Source organism: Pundamilia nyererei, unplaced genomic scaffold (assembly GCF_000239375.1).
Source record: "Pundamilia nyererei isolate P.nyererei 1_Seehausen unplaced genomic scaffold, PunNye1.0 scaffold00010, whole genome shotgun sequence".
In the NCBI taxonomy this organism is placed as follows: Eukaryota; Metazoa; Chordata; class Actinopteri; order Cichliformes; family Cichlidae; genus Pundamilia; species Pundamilia nyererei.
The window spans coordinates 5,644,566-5,668,832 of NW_005187411.1; the positions used below are offsets into that span (position 1 = coordinate 5,644,566).

Consider the following 24,267-nt stretch of genomic DNA (forward strand, 5'->3'; position numbering starts at 1 on the left):
ATATATGTCAGGCCCCCAACCTTTAATCAGGATTTAATCTTACTCCTCCCAAGTGTTCTCATCTCTGCATGTAACCCATCTCTGCTTTCTATTGCACCTCCTTCAGCTGCAGCTCCAGCACCTATGGCTGGTCCTCCAGCCCCACCACCACCACCTGGTCCACCACCCCCAATGGCCGTGCCGCCACCCATGCCCCCTCCATTACCCGCTGGTGGAGGGCCTCCTGGTGGCCCACCTGGGGTCCAACACCAACCCTCAGGACTGGCTGCGGCACTGGCTGGAGCCAAGCTACGTAAAGTGAATAGGGTGAGCCTCCCTGCTTTAGTCTGAGGAGGTTCAGACTAAAGCAAGGGAATGTTATTAGCATATTTTAGGCAGAAAGGTTCCACCTACCCCCACGGGAGAAAAAAAGGAAACCTGTTTTGTAATGTGTCTTTGTTTAGGATGAGAGCAGCCCTCCTGGTTCTAGTGGCAAAAGTGACTCCAACCGGTCTAGCGGTGGCAGTGGCGGCGGAGGGGAGGGACTGATGCAGGAGATGAATGCCTTACTAGCACGCAGGTCAAACAACTTTCTAAACACACACAAACTTTTTACCCCTTCACCTGTCAGATCATGCAGTGACACAGAAACCTGTTCCGTTAGCCTTTTTGTTTTCCTTACAGTAAATATCTATCGAAAAAAATGTTTCTGGGTTCGTATCATATCCGTGTCACAATCTATTCATACTAGTTTCTGAATTCTCACTGAAAGCTCACTCTTTTTACACAGTTTCCTCATTCCCTTTTCTCTTTTAGACGAAAAGCTTCTGAGAAACCTGATGAAGTAAGTTTTGTGCTTAAAGATAAAGCTCAACATTTTTGGGAATTTCCCTTATTTTCTTTATCATCGAGAGCTGATAGAAAAGATACCAGTTTCAATTCATTCTTTTAAATGTGAGACTCAAGCCTAGAGAGATATCCAACCTTTGAAAAACAGATGATAACAGCTAAACTAACAAGTTATTGACAGATCTTATGTTTAGCATAGAGATTACAGACCTGATATAAAACATGGACCTCGCCACAGTTACCTGGACTTATATTTTTAGCACTGTAATTGTTGTTGCTTATTTTTTTTGGAGCCAGAAGTTATCATTTTTGGATCAACGATTGGAGTCAAACTGGGAAATTGCATGCATAAAGTTTATCTGTGCATCACATGGCCATGGATGGCTTCTCAGTGCTTGGAGCCAAGTAGCATATAAATAGAATAGCAAAGATTCACTCACCAAAACTTCAACACTGTCTTATCTGATGATTAGATCATTTACACTAAAAAGCCCCAACACTTGTCACTTGTCAGTCAGCACATTCATGCCCTTAGTAATGCATGACTTAAAGGCGCAATCCAGTTCAGCTGATGAGTTATGAAAGAAACTCATCCCCCACACACTAAAGGGATAAATAAGCTGTGGAGAACAGGGTGTAAACACGACTTCTAAAGGTCTAAATCTGAGCATTTTAACATGGGACTGACTCAGTGTTAGCACTGGTCTCAAGCGACCAGTACAGGAATTGTAGTTTTTGTGTCATGAACTAGCTGTGTGGAGGCAGATGAGGACCCAAACCCAAAACTCACGGAGACAGGAACTGAACTCAAAATCACTGCTTTATTGCAGGCCTTACAACGAAACAGAACTAAACTGGGAATGCTAACAGAAGACCGAGGGAACACAGAAAGACACACAGGTTCAGGGAGGAGACATTGATGACGCGACCCTGAACTGAGGGAGACATGCACATAAATACACAGAGGGTTAACGAGGGAAGTGGGAGCACACGGGGAACACCGCTGACACAGATAATCGTAACGGGACAGGGTAGGAGTGAACAACACTGGCAGGAGCAAACAACACTGATGAGAGACTGTCAAAGTAAAACAGGAAGTACACAGAGGTTCAGACAGGAGGAGAGAGAGCACAGACATAACGGGCTGGGGAAAACATTGAATGAAACACAAGGAGGGGAAACGAGGGCTCACAGATACACAGAGGGGCACACAGGGGGTAATCAAATAAGGAACACCTTTAACAGAACCTAGGAACCACGGCATAAGGAACAAAATACAAAAATACAAGAAAACTAAGAATGCTGGGCCAACATGGCCCAGGACCATGACATTTTGGCATTTTGCTATTTTGCCATTTGTTGCTGGCATGATTGGTATCAGTGTTTAAATAAAGCTCTAGAAGCGTGACTAGGATCTTTTCCAAAATGTGCATTGTTTTAAGGATGTTTTTTTAAATATTTCAGAGATGTATGAAATTACTTACGGTTTTTAACAATACTCAATGTCTGATAATCAATATCTGTCTCTCCTTGAAGGATGACTCAGGTGGTCGGGGATCAGGTCAGCAGAACTCAACAGGTATTAACACTGATGCTTTATCGGCTTTATCTGCACATATTTCAGTATATTTTAGTCCGTGGCGTAGCCACGTTATCTGATTGTAAGTATTTTACTCTGCAAGATGCTGTGAAGAGGCCATGGGAGCGATCCAACTCTGCAGAAAAGTCCTCACTGGTGTCCAGGTCTGTAGATAAGAGGAGGAGCAGGAGGAGCAATGTTCTGAATATGAAATGGATATCAAACCTCTAGCATTACCCACAGGGATTTAGGCATAAATCTGTTTCACTGGAGCAACAGTGAAGTGTTGAAAATTCACTTTTATCAATGCAAATGATAAAAATATGTAGCCTGTTCTACTTCACTGTCCACTGTGTTTTTAGTCACTTCACCCATTTGCCTTTCAGAGTGAGGCCCATCGGCAGCACTAGTGAAGCAGACACAGAGTTTGACAGGATGAAACAGGTTGGTTTAACGTCCCATGTAGCATAAAGCGCATTATGGGTTCACCCTGCGAAACTGAAATGAGACTCACGAGCTTGTTTACTGCCCCGCAGGAGATTTTGGACGAAGTCGTGCGCGAGTTGCATAAAGTGAAAGACGAGATCATTAACGGTAAGCAGCAGCCGTCCTTGTAAAGTTAAACAGCAGTGTAGCCTTTTTTTTTCTTAAATTGTTTTTTTTATTTTCTCTCAGCCATCAGACAAGAAATTGGCAGAATCAGTACATCCTAATCTCATCCGAGCGTACAGATGGAAGAGGAGGAGCAGGAGGAGGAGAGCGACGGAGGAGCTGGAGGAGGACGGACACGCAGATGCACAGACGCGAGGACCAGAGAATGTTCTCTCAATGTTTCTGTGACCTCATAGACGCCATCGTTCGAGTTGCAGAGACGTTGTGGCAACATTTAAGTCTGCTGGACAGCAACAATAAAAAGAAGAAACGGAGACAAGAGAGCGCGGATTAACGAGAGGGACGAGCAGAAGAAATGTGGGGATGGATTAAAGGAAGACTGACGTACAGGTTGAACTCAAACAGAGGTTGACAGATGGACTAAAAGAAGAAGTGAGGAAAAGAAGGACATTCGTGCTGAGTTTTGGTGTTGTGGTCCTCTCTGTGCACCTAGACTCAGTCAGCCCAGTGTTGCAACTCTTTGTTTGCCGTTCAGTCCAAGTCTTAAGAAGAAAATATTTTTGTTTTCTAAGTTTTTACTGTTTTATTATTTAAAAAATGTGGTGATAATGATGATGATGCTGTTGATGACAATGAGTATTTTATTGATATTCTAGAGGGAGAAAGGAATCTTGCACACCCTACGTCAGCCTTTTATATTTTCTATTGTTTTTGTTTAGTTTATCCCTAACTCGTTGACGATAACAAGCACAATATGGGCACAGTGGCTCCGCATACCCACCTGCCCTCAACTGGCATATTTAAAAAAAAAAGAAAGGAAAAAAAGACTTTTTACGACCTTGCTCATACTGGCGTTGTGTATCTAACCTTTAAGAAAAAAATAGCTTAAACCACTTGAATTACCTTAATTTCCACCATATTTAAAGGCATAACAATTTTTTTTGTTTTTAGCAATGAATCAGACAACACACAAAAAGTCTGCTCTGCAACTCCAGTGTGACCGAGGTTTCTCTGTAACTGTTCGGACGTGCGAGATCACTGAAACTCGGGGATCATTCACAAAAAACAGGCCGATAACTTTAAATGTGCCACCTGGTTTTACCTAGGTATAAAAAAAAAAAATGTAGTATTATATATATTAGTCACCCTATGCTTTGTGAACCCCACCCCCCACCAAGTATGCATGAATACCCCATCTCTATGAATAAGTTTATTTGGTTTGGGGACAAAAAAAAAAAAAAAAAAGACACACATGCAAAAATCTATATAAACGGTGGTACATTTACTATAGTGGTTTGTTTCTATGAACGTTCCCTTTCTACAAGATGTTAACCTTGATGATGGTAGCAATGTGGGGAGAAAAAAAAGTGAAGAGGATCGGTTGCTCTGGCAATATGCAAACCTAGCTAAGTGCAAGAGATGAAAAGTAGGCCTTTGTGATGGTAGCTAAATGTGTATTTGCAGGAAGGCTTTGGATGAATATCAGTTGTTGCATTCTGTTCACTCTGTCCGCTCTCAACTACGTTCTCATTTAAAAAGCTGGAAGTAAATTCATTCATTCAAAAAAAAAAAAAAAAAATTGTCAGCTACACAGTATCCTGCTCAGTGTGTGTGTGTGTGTGTGTGTGTGTGTGTGTGTCTCACTATCTTCGAGTTTGTCTTAAGCTTGAAGGCATATTTTTCTTCGGATACCACAGTGACAAAAGCATTAACACACTCAGGAATGCAGAGTTTCTCCTTAAAGATTTTTTATGTAGTGCATTTTTTTTAAATAGAACTTTTATAAACAAGATAATGCTTAAGACTGAATATAAATTAGGTTGAACAGTCAGTGGGTGGACAAAACAACACAAACCCTGCATAAAAACAGTAGCCATGCTTGTAATTTACAGTTTGTGGTGGCTTGTGATTCTTGTAGATGCTTTTTTTTTTTTACCCCTGTCTGTCATTTCACACGCTGGTATTTTATTCTAAGGATAAGCGGACGCGAATGGATGGATGGATGGTATTTTATTCTTTATACCAGTTAGTGTGTCACTAGAAAATAATTTAAAATGGCAAACACTAAATCCAAAAACAGAAAAGCTGTATGATCAAAGAGTGGTCATAAGAGGCTCCTTAGCAACACCGATGTAAATGAATACTTCATGAACATGTGTTCAACCTGAAGAAACACCAGTATGGTCATTTAACAAGCCTAACACTCTGAGATACAATCCTTGTACGGCGATGCAGCTGCAACCAAGCAGAACGAGGCATCACAGAAGAAAAGGCTCCTCTTACTGGAAGGTAAGTTTCAATGCTTATTTTCCACTTCAGCATTGTTCTGCATGACGGATGTGCAGCTGCTAATCTAAGCGATTGTGCTTCTGCAGAAACTCTCACGAGGCTTGACGAACGCTCACAATCAGGAAAACTAAACGGCATGGGGTAGTGACATCTCCATAAAACCACATGAGAATGTATGTGACCTTTATCCCGAAGTTATGGCTTAATGTCGCCTTCAGTCACAGATAAGAAAAAATTTACCTTCTTTTTTTCCGCAATTCTTCTTTGTGCTTTCTGGGTACAAGTAGATTTCCACATTGCACAATGACACTGGCTGTCTTTTTATAGCAGGAATAAATAACATCCAGTCATATGAGGTGAAATCTCATTTGTGTAAAATATGCAGCTGAAATGTGCACATTGCCTTATAGTAACACGAGTGCAGCACTGATTAGATAACAATGTCAAACATGTTATTGGGCTTACGTATGGTAACATCCACACTATGCAACAAAACTAGACTTTCTGTTGTGGTTAGCCGACGTCTGACAACTACAATTCACATTCTTGCTTAGCAGATCAATCAATCAATCAATCGGAGATCTATTCCTGTTTGCTCAGCTTGTACTCCCGTTTGATTCTGGAATAGGGCCCGATGCTGTCGTCAAACACAAAGTCCCACAATACACGGCTCCAGGAAGTGTGTTGAGGCAGGGAGTCGTAATACTCGGCTGCGATTTCCTTGACCTGCCAGTTAAAAAAAACAGAAGTTAAAAATGAAAGAGAAGAAATATCAGTGAGAAAGAAGGTGGTGTAGAAAGAGTAAATATTGCAAATGGTGAGTGTAAAGCCTGCATCTGAAGTGCAGAGTTAATGTGTTTAGGATTTGAGGGCTTTTATTTATTCGACCTAATTCGACATGACTGTATTTGACTAGAACAAGTGCAAACAGAACAGCATATTGTATGATATTACACAAAACAGTACGTCGGGGTGAATGCAGCTCGACATATCCTGACTGAAATGTTTTACTAGACAATGAAAAGGGGGGCGTGAATGGGGGTTAAAATGTAACTAAACAAAATGGATTTTTAAGAGTTCTTTAAACTCATGGTCAACAAACCTAAAGGCAGTTAACTTGTATTAAGTGCCAACACTGTCCTGATAAAGGCGGCAGTTAATCATTTAAAAAACCTGCCCATTAAGCTCATAAATACTTGCAGCTAATGGGAAAAAGAAATTAGATTTTTGGCATTTCCCAGTGTCTGTTGTATTTAGGTTCTAAAAGTCAGGAGAGGCCCATATCATGTGTCCACAGTATTCAGTGATATAACTGTGCTCATTTTTCTACGCTCAGTACATTCAAGTCCAAAGTTATAAGTTATACTGTTATAAATCTATTTCTAACAGTAATATGTTCTCACCTGAGGTAGTTTACTGCCGGGTATGCTGGGAAAGTCGTGGTGCTCCATGTGATACCCAACATTGAAGGTAATCAAGTTCAACGCTCCATAGTAGGAATATGTCTCATGTCCTTTAAGGAACATGTAGTGCTCAGCTATGAAATGTCCAGAGATCGGATGCAGTCCCATACCCAAGATAGATCCTGCAATGAGGTAAATGATGGGCTTCACCCCCCATAAATAGTAGATAATTAGGTCTACTACAAGCTGAACCATTGCATTCTGGATCTCAAGCCGACCGACTGGCTTTGGGTTGACCACTAATGGGCGCAGGGCGTAGAATAATGGCTGGAGGAAGAGCCAGAGGATCTTCCTGGCTGGGGTGCAGAAGAACCATCCCTCAAAGTCTGTAGGTATGTCAACATCAAGCTGGTCCCCTCCAAGATACCGGTGGTGGTCGATGTGGTACTTTTTGAAGGCGGCAGAGTAGGGCAGCCCGATGGGTAGGTTGGCCCACATGGCGAACCAGCGGTTCCACTTCGCCAGCTTGTTACCAAAAGCCACGTTGTGGGAGATGTCGTGGATAGCCAGAGTCAGGGAGTGATTAATACAGCCTCCAAATGCATAGGCCCAGAAGAAGATCCATTTCCAGGAGAGGTCCTGGACCAGGAAGCAGGCCAGGAATTGGGTCAGGACCATGCCCGATACCACCCACTTCAACTGGGGGTCTGGACCCATCAGAGACTTGATCTGTGGATATTTGGCTGAGGAGAGAAGCAAGAAAAAAAGAGGGATGGAAAAGAGCAAAGGCAGGAGTAATGTGATTGTTGAAAAAGAAAGAAAGAATCGCAGGAGTGGCAGAGGACATGTGAGGAAAGGGAATAATAGATTAAAGGAAGCAGTGAAGAAAATGAGGATAAAAGAAATGAATTAATTATTTTTTCTGAAACAGTGACTTGCACAGCATATGTTTCACAGTAATTTTCCTAAGGTTGCTCTCAGCAAACAAGCTGTGAGGTAGCTGCCCTTCTCTTGGGAAAACCATGCTGAGAAAAGTCAGCTTTAATTGGCAGAGGTGTTGTTTTGCTGCGGGAAATGAAACTCAGGGAGAAACAAAAGAGCATTTGAAAAATCATTCTTTTTTTTAAAAAAAAGACTTACAATTAAAAAAAAAATTAAATAATTAGGTCATACAGGTTCTGATTTGTTGCACTGGCCCCACCTTATGGGAACAGCAAAGAAATTTGGGCAGGTAAGTGAAAAAGCTTTGTGCCAAGTGATTCGGCTACTAAGACTTTACAATCACACCATACAGAGAATATCCTATCATGCATTACATCAAAGTTAGCCACACACCATCGCGGGATGTTGCATGCAAATCTGACCTACTTCCTTAGTTTCAGGTTGTGTAATGTCTCTATGCAAAACTTTCTTACCTTGGTGACTAATAGATTAAAGATACTGGGGCTGTCCCCGTGACCGTTTCATATTTTGATAGTCTCCTCTACGGACCAAATCCCCTTTATTCTATGAATGTTTACCCAACAAGAATTCCCTGTTGCTTCCCTGCAGTCTCCCATTGTGAAACAATCATTCATCAACATACAAGCATTACATCAGCATTAGTATTGCTTTCAAATCTGTGGCTCAATGTGAGCTCACCTCCAGAGCGTCCTTCCCTTTTTCCTAATTAAAGCTGTTTATGGACCATAAATTTTCAGATGCTGTCACAGCCTGCCTCCAGGGTATGAAGTTAAATCAATGACCAGGCATCATAAAACTCCAGTAATAACTTCTTAATGTGCCCATGCAGAACACATGTTGTAAAGCCATTAGAGAATTTTGACTTCATCGTGTCAAACAAGAAAGGCCTTTCATTTGCCTTACTGTTAGATCATTTTCCAGCATAGAGTATCAGCCAAAATTAATTCACACATTATTCTATTCAACATGTGGTGGTTGATCACATGTGTGGTCTCATAAGCATCTGTAATGGCAGGTACTGCTGTCCTTTGAATGTGCAGTATAATGTTAAGTTTATGGCCTGTGAGTCCCGCCTGAACCTTCAGTCTGCAGACGTGAAAAAAAAGCCATTTAATTTATTAAACTGTTCAAAAGGTGCCCCTTCCATCAAATGGTAAAGTAAAAGGATCTGAAGCACAATTACCTCTAACACATCTCTCCACCACATCCCTGTCCCCTCAGAGCAGAGGACAATAAACAGTTTAATAATTTAGGATTTTGTAGTGTCAAGAAACCCACCACCTACTAGGTGTGTCTTTCACACCCAAGTAAGCATGCAAATACTGGGTAAAGCCAGGATTAAATACACTTCAGCAGCAGAGCTTTTAAAATGGATCAAATGACGGATCAGATAACCTATTAGTTTGTGATACATATTTTTATAGGCAAGGGAAAAATAAAAAGAAATAAAATGGAAACTCCAAACAGTTTGGATACATTCTGTTGGCTCATTCCTGTCATGATTAAAGGATTTCCCAGGAACCTGTAAAACCTTTCTTATCATTTAAGGAGTAGCATTCAGAGTGTGACAGCCATGATTTGGAAATGTGAACTGTCACTACATTCCTATTATTTCACAAGTTAGGGGGATTCGGAAAAAAGAAATGTTGAAGTGAATTAAATGTGTCACTATCACGAGCTTGAAACATGCTAATCCTCTTTTATAACCCGTGTTTCCTTTTAAGAAATAACTGACTTTAGTTTTAAAACCGCAATCAAAAGTAAACATGAAGACTACAACATCAGATTTGAAATTCCACTCACAGCACGCTGTACTCTTATTTATTTAATTGTTCGTTTGCATTGATTTTAACTGGAGTACACTCCAGGTACACGCTATACCTTCGCCAATAAATACACGGTTTTAAAGTAATAAGTAAATCGATCTCGTCGCACCTAAAACAGTACAAGTATGCGTAACTTCAAGTACAAGTAATAAAACTATGTGTTTATCATGAGCGGCATGTTCGTTTCTACGTTTTCACTGCATCCACTGTGAGCTGATAGCTCGTTAAGCAACTGCTTGTAAACAGGTTTAACCGGCTACAGTTTTATAAGTAGAGTATAGACAGGGAAAAAAAAACTTTGACCTCAACTGTTAACACGTTGACTTCTAAAGCGCAGTTTCTGGCGGATTTTAAAAAACAATCTGGACTTTTTTGGGTTGTTTTTAAAAAAAAAAAAAATCTTCTGTCATTTCTTACCCAGAATTTCCTTTCTTCTTGAAGTGTGCGGCTGGTCAGTGTAGACCCATTCAAAGTCGCCTCTTCCACCTGTCTTCCCCATGGCTATCTACTCTGCGTGTGAGGCATCCGGCTCCGTGTCATCAAACCTTCGAAGTATCGGGACACACCCACCTTGACAGGTTGCAGACAGAAGGTTTAGGGTGTGGTCTCACGCCCCTCCTCCGAAAGTTGACGCAGGGCAAACCTGCTTGTGCACCTGCTGAAATGTATGCAACCCCGCAGCGAGTGTTTTCTGTCGTGGAGACTAGAAACCTTTTTTAATATGTTGTATTAAGGGGAGGTGGGACTGTAGTGGTACTACAGTAGGCATATACTCTCAAAGAATGAGTGAAGAATTTAACTGGAAAACACACACAGCTTACACACAGTTACATATTGTAACTGTCAAGGTCAGAATTTTTGCTTTAAGGTTAGATATCAGTGTTTATGTGCTTCTTTTGTTACATTTCCAACTCATTTGTTTCCACTACACAAATTATCTGGCATGGAAAAAATAGCAAGCTTTCCCGCTTTTCAGTTATTTGCTGCTTTTTTGTTTGATGTATTTTCATCAATTGAATATTTCTAAGTTTGATAAGAAAAACAAAAACAATAACTTGTCCCCTTTATTTAATTTATAAACTGGATCATCAAAAAACGCATTTTACTATATCGTTAGCTTCATAGCATAAGTGCCTAAGTCATTTTTTGGTCAAATTGAGATTTTTGCCTAACTTTACTCCCCTACCACTGCTGCATCATCCTGTCTGTCTGCCTATGTCATCACAAAAAAATGACTTAGGCACTTATGCTATGAAGCTAACGATATGATAAAAAAAACCCCACAAACTGTGAACCCATAATGTATAATGATGTGTATGTTACAAATAAAGACATTCATAGAAGGTGTATTATGCACATTTATATTTATTTCATAAAAATGTGTGTGTAATAATCTGTGAACTAAACATAATCTACCTGTCAGGGCACTTTTTCCTTGAATCTCGCGAGATTTCAGAACTGGAGCGTTGTGGCGGCGAGAATACACTAGTGAGACTGTGGAGTTGTTGTCGGAGAGAGCAAGAGGGGGGGCAGATAGAGAGTAGAGAGGAGGGAAGGCTAGAGTGTAAAATAAATAGCAATAGGAAGAAGCAATACACGAAAGTTATCATGGCATCGGGGGACACCCTGTACATAGAAACGGATGGCTCAGAAATGCCGGCCGAAATAGTTGAATTGCACGAAATCGAAGTAGAGACAATCGAGACCACAGTTGTTGGAGACGACGGTGAGCACCAGCCTATGATCGCCTTACAGCCTCTCGATACAGATGATCCGAACTCGATTCACCCGCACCAGGAGGTGATTTTGGTGCAGACGAGAGAAGAAGTGGTGGGTGAGGATGACTCCGAACTGCACACAGATGATGGTTTCGAGGACCAAATTCTTATCCCAGTGCCCGCCGTGGAGGAGGACTATATCGAACAGACTCTGGTTACTGTGGCCGGGAAAAGCTCGTCAACAGGCCGGATGAAGAAGGCTGGAAGCGGAAAGAAATCGGGCAAAAAGAGCTACCTGAGTGGGGGAGAAATGGGCAGAAAATGGGAACAGAAGCAGGTCCAGATAAAGACGTTGGAGGGGGAATTTTCAGTCACTATGTGGGCATCGGGTAAGTTAAGTGAATTCCTGCAAGCTGGCGCCTCGCTTTGTTCTCAGGATGTGTGTCGTGTGACTGGGCCCTGCTGGGGCCTTGTCCTCCGCCAAAGTAGGAAACATTCCCCAACTCCGAGCCACTTAAACTCCATTTGAAATGTTTTTGTTTTTATGGGAAGCCATGTTTTATGTGTCGATGGGCGCCGCCATATTTCCCCGGTCTAGAAAGTATGGCGGCCCGAAAAAATGGCGTTTATTTGGCCGACGAAGATGGCGGCGAGAGTGGGAGCGAGTGCAGCTAGCTCCGCTAGGCCGCTGTGGCGCAGTTCAGTTCAGCTCAGCGAAGTCGGTGGAGGTGGTGCATTCAGGAACCCCTCAAACATTACAGTTTTTCCTCTTTAGTCACGCGTTTTTAGTCACATGATTTTAAAAGTACAATAAACTATGTATTTTGTTTCGGAAACTGTATCATGTTTTTTAATTCTTTGCGTGAACCCTAAAAAGTGTGTTTTTATCAGCTTGATATAGAAACTGGTTTTGAACTGGCTATTTAACACATGGAGAAAATGAAAATTGAGATGATTTAAAAAAAAAAACACCGAGTTTTAATTAAAATTTTATTTGGAAAACATTTTTTGTAAACTTTGTGCAGCCAACCTCACCTTACTTGCGTTTCTACAGTGAATCGTTATGTATTTAACGCAAAATCTTTTCAATTTTCTGTTTTTCCTCACATTTTATGTTGAATAGACTGTCACACAAATGCACCATTCATACTGTTTGGAAAACTGTTTATAGTGTACTTTTGAGATTAAACCATTTGCAACTCAACAGAAATCACCTATTTAGCAACAACCGGATTTTCCGTAATATTTAAGTAGGAAATTAGTGAGGGCACATTGAGCTCAAAATGCACTGTTGTAGTTATGGATTTCTTTTAAAAACTGTTCCTCTATCTTTTAGATGACAAAAAGGACATAGACCACGAGGAGCAAATCACAGGAGAAAACTCTCCTCCAGATTATTCGGAATACATGACAGGGAAAAAGCTTCCTCCTGGAGGCATCCCAGGCATTGACCTGTCAGACCCCAAACAGCTGGCAGAGTTTGCAAGGTAAGTGGTGATAATGTTGAAACACATTGCAGCTTTCAAAACAAAACTGTATTGGCTCCATGAAAGACAGACAAGAAACACTGCTGAAAACTCTGCAGACCTGATAGATTAGATGCAGTTTTGCACACTCTAGTTTTCTTTTGTGTGAAGTGCAACATTGAGCATAAATGCAACTCCACTTTAACATATGTAAATGCATGCATTTACATATGTTAAAATGCAAAAAAAATAGCACTGTATGCAAATAAATGCTATTTATCTGTTTTCTGGGGGGTTTTCTAATGCTAGTTTACATGCAGCTAGTTTACATGCAGCTACTTCCATTTCTGTTGCAGAATGAAGCCGAGAAAAGTAAAAGAAGATGACGCGCCCAGGACGATAGCCTGTCCACACAAAGTGCGTGTGCTCTGCATGTTGCAGCTCAGAAGTTTGCTGATTGCTGTGTATTTGTTATGACACCTCTTTTGAGAATATGCAAGTGTGTTATGCATTGGCATGCCGTTATGTGCAAACAAGTTAAAATAACTGTTTCCTCTTCCCTGTCAGGGATGTACCAAGATGTTCAGGGACAACTCTGCAATGAGGAAACACTTGCACACCCACGGACCTCGGGTGCACGTTTGCGCAGAGTGCGGCAAAGCGTTTGTCGAGAGTTCGAAATTGAAGAGGCACCAACTCGTACACACGGGAGAGAAACCTTTCCAGGTGAGGTCTCACACGTGGCAGGCTGTCAGTTATTTGGCTTTCTCAGACAGCCTGCAAATATTTACTTTGATTTAATAGTAGGACATAAAAATACTTATGGAAGTGTTTACCTTACTCGGCTGGGTTTGTGAGTTTTAAGAGTGGTTATATGCAAATTTTGCTATTTCATCATAAGGCTACTGAGCTAAGTTATACATGAGCTAAGTTGAGACATGAAGTAGCATTAACACTCTCTCTGTCTCTTTCCCAGTGCACATTTGAGGGCTGTGGCAAGCGGTTCTCCCTGGACTTTAACTTGCGCACACATGTGCGTATTCACACTGGAGACCGTCCGTATGTTTGCCCCTTTGATGGCTGCAACAAAAAATTTGCCCAGTCCACCAACCTGAAGTCTCACATCCTCACACACGCCAAAGCCAAAAATAACCAGTGAATGAGCCGCGCTTCAGACGAACGACAACACAAGGAAACACTGGAGGATTTGACCTGTATGTCCGCTCCTTCGACAGCCAAATGATCCCTTGGCCTGCTTTGTTGTGACATAAGAAGTCCCTTTGTGTTGCCTCTAGGGTAAAACGTTTAAACGGAAAAAGGCGTCTTCACAAACTTTTTGATACACAGAGGTTTTCAACAAGCAACTTGTGAGAACCCCGACCCCCTCAGGCCTCTTACCCTACTTTGGCTCTACCTGGATGGAACAACTTAACAGTTTCTTCTTGTGGAGATGTTATTTCATGGATCTGCACCCAAGAAACTTATTTATATCTTAAGACGAGCAGTTTAAAAAAAAAAAAAAAAGTTTTTGCAATATTCTTCAAATTTGCGTCAATCCTTAGCAATGACATATTTTCAATTTTGTACTTTTCCCCAAGTGTGCATATTGTACACTAATGAACAAAGCCCTTTTCAGACATGGGATCTGTGAAAGTAATGGTTTTCTGTCCTTCAAATGTAGGTCATTTTTATGTTTATGTTTTTCTCAAAGTTTTATTTAGACACACACGACAGTGATTGGCAGAGTCGCATGCAGTACTTGCCCTTCCTGGAAAAGCCTTGTTGACTCTGACAGCAGGTTTTCTCAGGATCAATTCTTTTCACTGTGTTTTTAGTTTCTTCTGTCATTGTCACTAAGAGCAGGTTGTGTGTATATGTGCTGCTCAGAGAGCTGCACACAGGCTCAGAGAAAGAGAGATGTCTCTTCTGTTTATTGAAAGAGGAATGTCTTTATCATAAATTAGAACCTGATTTTGGAGAGATTTGTATGTATTGCTGTTGAGGGCATTCCCTCATGAGTTCAGCTTCAAAGAAGAGTTTAAATGGAATCATGCACAGTCAAAATCACTCAGATGCTCCTCTCCTAATTTGACTGTATGCATTCAGATTTGTCTTGAAAAGTTAGAAGTAAACGTTTCCAGGTCCGACCTAACAAGATTGCCATTTAAGGATAAGTGAACATGCACTTGGGCAGCTGACGCATTCAGGTGCCCTCAAAATTAATGAAAGGGATTGCATGTCTGAAAGGGGCTGTAGGCTCTGTGGTGATGTATGTAGTCAGATTGTCTCTGTAGCTCTTCTTCGAAGAGGTTTCGGTTTGTTTTACCTCCTCCCTTTCTTCCTCACGAGTGTGTTTCGAGGATGTGACTGGGTGGTCTCTGCATATTTTCATTTTCTACAACACAATATCCTGTAGATCATAGACATGTGATTTTCAATAGTAATCAGTGATTAAAATGTTTCCCCCTTGCACTACCAATGCAAAACGGTGTCATTTGTTCTCAGTTTGAAATCATTCTCAAATATTTTATACTTAATTTAAAAAAACAAAACTAAAACCTCCATTGTCATATAACTGGGATACTTGTACATGTTTGATACTATAGAATAATAACAATGTAACAGGTTAACTTGTCCAAGTCTTTCACAGGGAATTACCGAACTTTGGTTTCCTCTTTCATTCAAATAGAAATAAATAAGTGGAACTTCTTTTTGTTTAATCCTTTTCCATAGTGCGTACACACAAATGGTAGTTTTGTCAACTTTTGCAGTTACAAAGGTTCATCTGTAAAAATTAGTTTGTCGGCTTGTTTTTCTTCGCGTGCCAGGATACTGAAAACAGTAGAGGCCAGAGGCCGTGTTGACATTTGCATTGGAAATGACAGGGCAGAATTTTCAACTTTAACCAGTTTGTATAAGGTCTTTAGTCATAACCCACTTCTATTACATTTATCTATTTACACTTATTTTCAATGCATAATTTGCAGATTATTCTTGATTAATAATAAATTAAAATGTTAGCTTCAAAGTGTGGCGATTGATGAATTCACCCACAGGTAAATGATGATTGAGACTGGGAGGAGACAAAAATCCCTGAGAGGGTTGTGCCACAAAGGCTGATTGTTGTAAAGTCAAATATGTAGCTCCGGCTCCTGTGGCAACCCATTGTGACAGCCAAAGGAAGCTCTAATAAGCTCACATTTCCAAACTGCAACCATCATAACATACTTTCAAACATCGAGGATAATACTGAACACCCATCTGACATTTTGTTGTACATAATCTGGCTTTAATCAGTCCACAAAAATAGTAAAGGCAGTGCTTTCACAACAAGTACAACAATGCTGGTGGGTAGAATTGCTGAATCACTTCAAATCCACATATTACAACACATCTTGTCATTTCACAGCAGCAAATCAAGATTTCAAAGGTCCTCTTAATCAGCACACCACAAAGTATGTTCCCCTTTTTAGTGCACATACATGAGCGGTGTTTTAAAAATCTCAAACAACACGATGACTTGTACCTAGTTTATCCCTGCCGAGTAGTTAGGAAGTCTCATTCCCTGTACAGATCAGATATTAATCCAGCTTACAGTCATTAAGAATCAACAGCACTATTTTAAAACAAGCTGTGCATAAGAAGTGATTACAGTATATATTTCCACCTTTTCAATAAAGTTATTTAATCTTTTTGCATAGCCAACTGTACGTCCTCACTGTGTATCTAAAGGGATGCATGTAAAGCCAAGAATATCTCAAATCTGGGTCAGTTATAAATGCAGTGAACAGCAGAAAATGGCAGCTGTAGTGCAGTATTAAAAAACTACCACTATAATTATCCCTGGCAAACATACTTGAACAGTTTGAAGCCTTAAAATGAGAGGCGATGCAATTATCCTTAAATGATTCAGCAAACAAAAATCTTTAGGAGTTCAATAATCCTTCAACTTCAAACGTATACCTGAATAAAGAGGCAACCTAGAGTATAGCTATTCGACCCTTTTGCCTTTGGCATTGTGTGTCTGCCGTCTACTCTCAGAGCAGGCGCTGGTGGGTTATTTGCAGCTAATCACTCAGGAGGACAGCCAGCAGGGCAGGATAGTTTGGCGTACCCCAGCCGGTAACAGGATCCCACGAAGGTGCGGCACAGAAACCCTGCCCTTGAACCTGCTCGTCCAGACAGCCATAGTGGCAACCTTCAGTTACCTTGAGACAAAAGTGAACGGCATTTAGGAAACAGATCTCGACCATGGATATTTGGTTTCTTGTTTTAAAAAAATGCCTTAGTGAACACCCGTCATAACAGTAGCAGCGTAAACAAAGCTTGTTTTTCAGTTAAAGCGTCGCAGTGTCTATGTTGTGTAATCTATACAAGTGGAGCATTCTTCAATAGTTTGGTAACAACAAGAGTCCTCCAATAATTACTTCAAGTACTTATCTACAGTAATAGTATAATTAGCTGCACTTACATCAAATAAGGCCTTTCCATTCAGCTTATAGAGTCGGGGGTTGAGGAAGCCCAGGGCAGGCAGGCCCTTCATGAAACGTTGATCATTGATGAGGGAAAGCATACCTCCGACTACAGGGGTCGATGCCTGGATGGGTAAGCAATGCATGTGAGATGCAATGAGCCACAAGAAGCAGACATTCAAAGCAAGTGATTTAAGGTAAGTGCAGACTGTTGGTGGTGCAGCAGGTGGTGAATGGGGGTGGCTACACTCTGTAAACACAAACATTTCTTTAACTGAAATAAACCTTCCATGATGTGTAAGGCTTTTGTACCAAATGTAAAGGAAGCTGAAGAGCGCAACATGGGGGAATGAAGCATCACCCTTTTAGACCTTCACACATTTTAAAGCAAATCCCCTGTAGCTATTGAGTTTGCCTGCTCAGATCCATCCTAACTGCACAGAGTCTGTTCTGGAAACTACAGGTACAGGTATAGATATTTATGTACAGATGTATGATTGTGCATTTTTGTTGTATGCATATCAGTGTGTAGGTATGAATGCACTTGTCTTACTCTATATGAGCCATTGGCTGGTGATTTGAAAGTCAGATGAATATTTCTATTATTCATTAGACGGGACCAACTCAATTTCAACCACAGAATCTGTGTTATTTATATAGAGATGTCTAATATATTTGTTATGTTGCTTCGATGAATGTCCATACACGTCAAGTGTACTTTGTTGGAAATAAACTTATCTGTCCAAAAAAACTAAACCTGCAACATTTTAGGAGCCCATAGAGGAAAAAAGGCACCAGCTTCATTTAGTCTGTCAGTTTGCCCATTGGGCTAATTTTATGGTTCTTCTGTTTCTTTTTTCCCTCCTCTGCTACATTGTCAATTCTCTATTTGCTACAAAGGATACTGACCGAGGTCCCCGACACCCACGGGACAGGCACTCTGTTGCTGACCACCCAGTAATTATCAGATAGGGCAGCCATGTCTGGGTAAGCCCTTCCGCTGGTATTGAAGTATGACTTAGGAGGGAGGGATGCCGCTACAGTCTTTAGATAGCTATTCACCGCAGTGGTCTGTGGGAACACACACGGAGCACAGATAGCACTGTTTACACTGACTTTTGGGGGGGAAAAAAAAAAACACACGATGATCACTGGATACATAAATGAACGGAGCTGTATCATGTATCACTAAAGGCTGATGATTTTACCTGGTAGTCGGGCATCTTAAAGATGTTGCTGAAGCCTCCACCACTGATTGAGTCTGTGACTTCATACGTGACCTTATAGGGGTTCTTGAAGGATGTGCCTCCTACTGTAGTCACATATGGGCTGGAAACAAGAAGCTCTTTAAATCAGATTTTTTTTTAATATAGTAAACTATCTGTTGCAAATAATTACACGCTGCTTTAGTTTCACAAAACTGGAGTTGATGTTTTACCTTGAGGCAGGGAAACTGGGCCTGAAGGTGTTTTCTTTCCCCAGATGTCTGCATCCAGCACCACTGTCACCTGAACACGACACAAGATCAGGGTGATTATAAGTGAGGTGGCAGGTGATGGTGCAGTAAATCTTACTAATGACTGGCAGCCTATTGACTGTTGCTTTGGAGCCGTGATAAAAAGCAAGCAGAACAAAAAGGTATCGCGTACACATGCCGTGCCATCAGGGGTTCAGTATGAAACAATGGTGCTGTATTCATGTTTCAAGTGACATAATGATCTGACAATGAGAGTGACTTTACAGTCAGGTGACATATTGCCAAGGAGACAAAGCCTCTTATTTTCTTTACACGATCAGGTTTTTCTTGGGCCTCTAAAGAATTCCCCAGTTATTCAAGTCAAGTCTCATTTTTAACCAAGGTGACGAAAACCACAAAAAGCACCACAACATGTCACACACATGTTACTGTTACAAATGTTACTGTTATTACTGACCAGAAGCAAAGAGCAATGAGATTCCTCTGACGCCGGCCTTCATGAACTCTGTGTTGATGCGCGTCATGTAGGCTGCAGAAAGACTGTCTTCATCATCTCCATAGCTGATAGTGTGAACCCAGGGCAGGTCAGTCATGTTGCTGAGCAAAATCATCCACTGGAGGAAAGGCTCCTGGGACTCATGGCGACCTGGAGGCACAGCAGAACAATTTAAAGGGAAAAAAGAAACGTTACTCTGTGTGGAGGTTGTTTTTTTTTCTTGCTTTTAACTCCAAGCTCTGACCTCTTTGCTAAAGGGTTTATCATTTCTATATCATGATTTTGTTTTGAATAATCTAAAAACAGAAAGACAAACTCTTTCTCATACCTGGATTGGTGAAGACCCAAGTGGAGATGTTTGCCCCTGTGCTCATGATGTACTCTACATCCAGACTGGCCTCTATACCAGCTTTTCCTCCCCCCTGGGTTCCTACAACTCGATCCACCTCAGACCGATGCTGGAAGCCACCACCGAACATGGCCATGAACTCAGACAAGTCGGCGGGATGGTAATATTGCTCCAAAAACTAAAAGAGAAAGCAGCTAGCTACAGTGAAAAATTACACCACGTTATAGTCAGATTAAAGACTTGGAGCTGAAGGTTATTTGAAAGGTTAGTTGCAACATTTAACCTTTCATCCCTTAAATAAAAGGTGAGTGTATCATACTTGAGCTACAGCTTGGCTGTTGTTCTGAACTGATCCCACATCTGCTGATGTTAGATTGTAGCGAGTCCTTAAAACAGCAGGAGTCACCCCGAGGTGAAACCCTGCCTTAGACTTCTGCTTCTTGCTGAGATCCAGTCCCTTAGGAGGAAGACGGTGAAGTCCTCCAACTGCAGAAGCATACACACATAAAAAAAAAAAATTCAATCCCACATCCACTTTCTTAACCACTTATGTACTTCAGGGTCACGGGGGCGGCAGTGTCAATGCAGATCCAAACCTAATCATATGAGATGCTCTCATAAAGTTCTTTGAACCCAAATATATCTCCTCACCTGCATCTCAAGCCCACTTTTTGTGTAGTTTCTATTTATTCCTTTTTTGATTAGTCACTGAAGTGCCATTCTGACCACTTGCACGTTGGTATTTACGATTTCAACAGAAATATCCGAGAGAAACCCACAACTTCTGTGTAAAAAATTACCCTGTGGCTAAGCACCGGCACCCACACACCAAGCAACAGTTTCTAAGGAAAAAGTGGTTAGCAGCGTCACCTTACACCAGCAAGGTTTCTGATTTCAATTCTGGCTGTACTTAAGGTGGTTAGAATAAAGCACTATATGATGATTAAAAGTGTGATTTGTAGGACTTTAACAGGTCATTAACACTGCAGAAGCACTGAATACATGTAAACACACACAGGTCAGGGTCAAACTTGGGTTCTACTGTAACACCCTGAAGCTTGTGAAGGAGAATATTTGGTGCCACACTGGAGTTTTCTTGGCCACAATGACAATTTAAGTAACCACCCAAATATTTAGGCCCTATGCTACACTATCCTCTTCCCCAAAATAAAATTCCTGGTAAAAAAAAAATGTAATGAAAAGGTTATTGAGGATCCAGTGGGCAGTAGTGACATCTATTCAAGTGGACTGAACGGGACAAAGAAACGATCTAAAAAAAAAGTTTTTGCAGCAAAATGTGAGTAGGTGTATTTTTTTGCAAGCAATCGTAGAACTTTATGACCTAGGTCTAAAAAAAACCAACATAATAATTAGCAGCTTTTGAAATGGAGCTCACCAAAGTCAAGGTGATGATGAACGTCATCGGGAACCGAGTATGGAGCTGAAGACCTCACTAAATAATGTCCATCTCTCATATAACGGTGAAATCTGCTTCCTGGAAGTAACCTCTCTGCAGTCCTGAGGGAAAAAAGCAAACAAAAGAATTCAGTACAACTATCATTTACTGTCATTACCATGCAAACACATGCAAGTCCATTTATGTGCGTTTAAAAAGGAAACAATGTAAAACAGATAAACTGGAACTTCTAGTAAGTGAAATCGACTCCTTGTCTCAGCCTTGATTTATGAATTTCATTTTACTCCAGGTCAATGTCTGATTTTTTTTTTTAACCCAAAACCGCATAAAGAGGAACTATATCACAAGATACAAGCATTAGTGGGAAATTTACACTGCTACAGAACTCGTGTTGAAGAAGTGACTTTGCGCTTTAACTGTGTCATGAGCAAGTGAGTTGAGTAAGCAGAACAAATGCTGCCAAAGAAATATGCTTACTCTGCAGTCATGGTGCACTGCAAAAAGTCCTGAGTGCGAATCGTAAGGCAGTTTGTAATCCCATGACTCTGCAGCCAGCGATGCACCACTTTCTCGGTCAGGTCAGAGGGACGCACGAGGGAGGCTACTTCCTCTAGACTGAGATGCTTACCTGGAGTGCAAACGAGCACAGGTTAACGTTTAAAGGAGTATTTCTTTCTGTTTTTAAAATGTAAAGGTTGCAGTTATCGGATAGATCCATACCATACTGAACTGAGTCAGGGTCTGACACCAGCCTGAGCTTTTCCTCCAGCAGGTGAACATTCTGCTGCTTTAGGGCAAAGGTCAGTTCGAGCTCTTCTGTGGGACCAACCCGATCCACATGAGCCCACTCCTGTGGTATCCTGTGTAAAGAGGAATAAAAATTTTGAAAATGTATTTTAACAGTCAGAAATTAATGGCAAGCATTTAAATGGCTGGGAGACCTGGTATAACAGACTTATTAATAAACACAGCACCCAGTAATTAATTACATATGAATCATACCTCACTTTACAGTCTATAGCTAGCAGAAATCCAGATGTAACTTAAAGTAAATAATACATATCATAACAGATTTAAAATTGTATGTTTGCTCACAAGACATCCTGGTCTGACTCCAGATATCCACTCCAGACCACCGAACTGAATAAAAAGGGCAAGGAGAAGACCAGTCTGCTGGAAGAAAGGAGAAATCAAAGCACTGAAAATCAGATACACCCAAAACAAACCCGGAAGTTTTGTCAAAACTACAATTAGCACCTAGTGTTATTTCAGGTCGGTAACAAAACATGTCTTGGTGCATCTTTGACGTCTCAATGTGATTCAGGTAAGAAGGTAAAATTAAAATCATACGCATTTCTTCCTGCCTTCATGCACACATAGCGTTATGCTAATGCTACATCTATTACAGAAAAGCGCGGTTTAGTTTATTACAGCTTTAACGTCCCACGGCCACTTTAACCTGCTACATTAGCAGCAGCTATAGGTCACCAGTGACGTAAAAAACGTGGGTTAGCTACGTTTAAGCAGTTCACGGTATCGCACTCTTCATTATTTATGTAAATAAGCTCTGAAGTTATCTAAAGCACTCACAGTTTGTTCATGGTGTCCTCTCCTGTTTCAGCTTTCCAAACTCAAGCGACCAGGTTAGTGTATGCGCACTAGTCATGTGACTTTCTTTTCACGTGATTAGCAACCGCTGCCCCCCCCTTCCCCCTCCCACCACCGATCCTTTAACACGTTTGTAATGTAGTATGTTCTGCTAACTTTTATTTTTGGTTTATTTATGTTTCTTTTGTTTTTTTTTTGCTGCACGTAAACGCTGCTCCTTAACAGTATTCAAATAGAAAAAGTAAACTGGGTTCAAATCTGTGTCACAGCTTCACTTTTGCTGGTTTGGAGGCAAGTTTTGTAAATTTCCTGCTATGGTTTGGATATTTCTGTCCACTCACACTTCTCCTTCACCACTGTGGACTTGGAATGAAAGAAAAATTGTCTCCCCAACTAAAAGCAAAAGAACAAAAACAAAAAGACTAGCTAACTTAAAATAACTAGACGGTAGAAAATAACTAAAATAATATTGCAAACTTAAAAAACCTAACTATAATAACACATACCAGTGTGGAAAGACTAAATTGAATAATACACATATATTTACTAAGTTTGTATTGTAAGTCTGGTATATTTCTCTTGTGGTACAGTACTGTGCAAAAGCCTGGAGTCAGCTCTCATATCTCAATATTTTGCTTCCAAGTACCCAGTCCTTGTACCTGACCTTTTTCAGAGGAATGCTTTCTTTGTTTGTTAAACCACTTAACACTGACTTATGAATCGTTCAAAGATAAAACAGGCACTTAACTCAAGGGCTGAACCAGTGTTGTGTCTACACATAACAGACAGGTCAACAGCAAAGAACCAATTTTAAATGGTTTCTTTAGGCACTTTGTTACTAGCAGCCTGTCACAATAGGCACACAGTTTTGCAGCATTAAATAGTATTTTGCACCAACAAGGTGATTCCTAAAGAACTGTTAGCCAAAAACTTGGCATATCTTGGCATGGTGTGCAAAAAAATTGAGGAAAAAATTGAAAGTGGATAAGAAACGGCAGGCCTAAAAAAAAGATCCACAGCAGGAAAAGCAGTTAGTGAAAGTTATATCCTTCAGAAAAAGGAAAAATCCAGCAAAGACCTGAGAAAGGCATCTGCTATTCACTGAAGCCTCATCACAAAAATGTCCGCAAGAAAATGAGGACTGGGATAGGTCTTTTCTATTAGAACTGGACTGATCTTATGGAGGGATTAATCCAGTTTTGACATTTCTGGCTCATCATCATCAGTATGTACAGAAGAGAAATCTTGTGGTACAGTATCTGTACAATGAAAATGAAAATTCTTAAAGAATCAAGCACCTTCTTACCTTACAGACCTAAAATACTGTATCACCTGAATAGAGTACTTTGCTCTACTTTTCATTCCTAGATTTAAAAGTAGAATAGGAAGCAGAGCAGAGAGGCCCCTCTCCTGTGGAACCAGCTCTCAGATTTGGGAGACAGACACCCTCTCTACTTTTAAGATTAGGCATAAAACTTTTCTTTTTGACAAAGCATAAAGTTGGGACTGAATCCCTTAGTTAAACTACAAAAGGCTTAGGTTGCTGGGGCTCCCATGATGCACTTTTTCTTCTTGACTCACTATGTGTTTATACGCCACTCTCATTTAAATATTAGTTATTAATAACTCTTTGGCTCTCTTCCAGTGTCTTTTTGTCCTGTTTCATTACCTCCAATCAGTCGCGACAGATGACTGACCCTCGTTCCGCTTGAGGTTTCTTCCTGTTAAAAGGAAGTTTTTCCTTCCCACTGTCATCAAGTGCTT

At 40.8% G+C, this 24,267-nt stretch overlaps 4 protein-coding genes across 8 annotated transcripts in view; 2 read left to right on the forward strand and 2 right to left on the reverse strand.

Annotated features, from left to right (window-relative positions):
• Positions 1-4,590, forward strand: part of evla (Enah/Vasp-like a) — a 38,439-nt gene extending 33,849 nt beyond the window's left edge. For all 4 annotated transcript variants that reach the window (XM_005723959.1, XM_005723958.1, XM_005723957.1 and 1 more), the window contains 8 exons: positions 107-306; positions 444-559; positions 796-823; positions 2,365-2,407; positions 2,511-2,571; positions 2,794-2,851; positions 2,944-3,001; positions 3,083-4,590. In XM_005723959.1, the coding sequence (XP_005724016.1) occupies positions 107-306; positions 444-559; positions 796-823; positions 2,365-2,407; positions 2,511-2,571; positions 2,794-2,851; positions 2,944-3,001; positions 3,083-3,120 (602 nt within the window). In that variant the 3' untranslated portion in view covers positions 3,121-4,590. The remainder of the gene's footprint in view (positions 1-106; positions 307-443; positions 560-795; positions 824-2,364; positions 2,408-2,510; positions 2,572-2,793; positions 2,852-2,943; positions 3,002-3,082) is intronic.
• Positions 4,591-5,607: 1,017 nt separating this feature from the next.
• On the reverse strand, positions 5,608-10,401 carry degs2 (delta(4)-desaturase, sphingolipid 2). The gene is made up of 3 exons (XM_005723961.2): positions 9,918-10,401; positions 6,712-7,454; positions 5,608-6,034 (listed from the first exon to the last, which is right to left on the reverse strand). The coding sequence occupies exons 1-3, from the start codon at positions 9,997-9,999 to the stop codon at positions 5,891-5,893; spliced, it is 969 nt and encodes a 322-aa protein (XP_005724018.1). The 5' UTR covers positions 10,000-10,401; the 3' UTR covers positions 5,608-5,890.
• A 531-nt stretch (positions 10,402-10,932) lies between these two features.
• yy1a (YY1 transcription factor a) lies at positions 10,933-15,159 on the forward strand. The gene is made up of 5 exons (XM_005723962.1): positions 10,933-11,607; positions 12,555-12,705; positions 13,041-13,101; positions 13,252-13,410; positions 13,661-15,159. The coding sequence occupies exons 1-5, from the start codon at positions 11,109-11,111 to the stop codon at positions 13,841-13,843; spliced, it is 1,053 nt and encodes a 350-aa protein (XP_005724019.1). The 5' UTR covers positions 10,933-11,108; the 3' UTR covers positions 13,844-15,159.
• Positions 15,160-15,952: 793 nt separating this feature from the next.
• tpp1 (tripeptidyl peptidase I) lies at positions 15,953-22,566 on the reverse strand. 2 transcript variants are annotated; one of them, XM_005723964.1, is made up of 13 exons: positions 22,486-22,566; positions 21,991-22,065; positions 21,616-21,755; positions 21,373-21,523; positions 20,875-20,996; positions 19,798-19,964; positions 19,458-19,656; positions 19,091-19,279; positions 18,595-18,664; positions 18,365-18,485; positions 18,066-18,227; positions 17,156-17,281; positions 15,953-16,892 (listed from the first exon to the last, which is right to left on the reverse strand). In XM_005723964.1, exons 1-13 carry the CDS (start codon positions 22,494-22,496, stop codon positions 16,752-16,754), a joined length of 1,674 nt encoding a protein of 557 aa, XP_005724021.1. In that variant the 5' UTR covers positions 22,497-22,566; the 3' UTR covers positions 15,953-16,751. The 2 variants fall into 2 exon arrangements, with proteins under 2 accessions (XP_005724021.1, XP_005724020.1); XM_005723963.1 differs by having other exon boundaries at positions 21,991-22,068.
• Between the last annotated feature and the right edge of the window lie 1,701 nt (positions 22,567-24,267).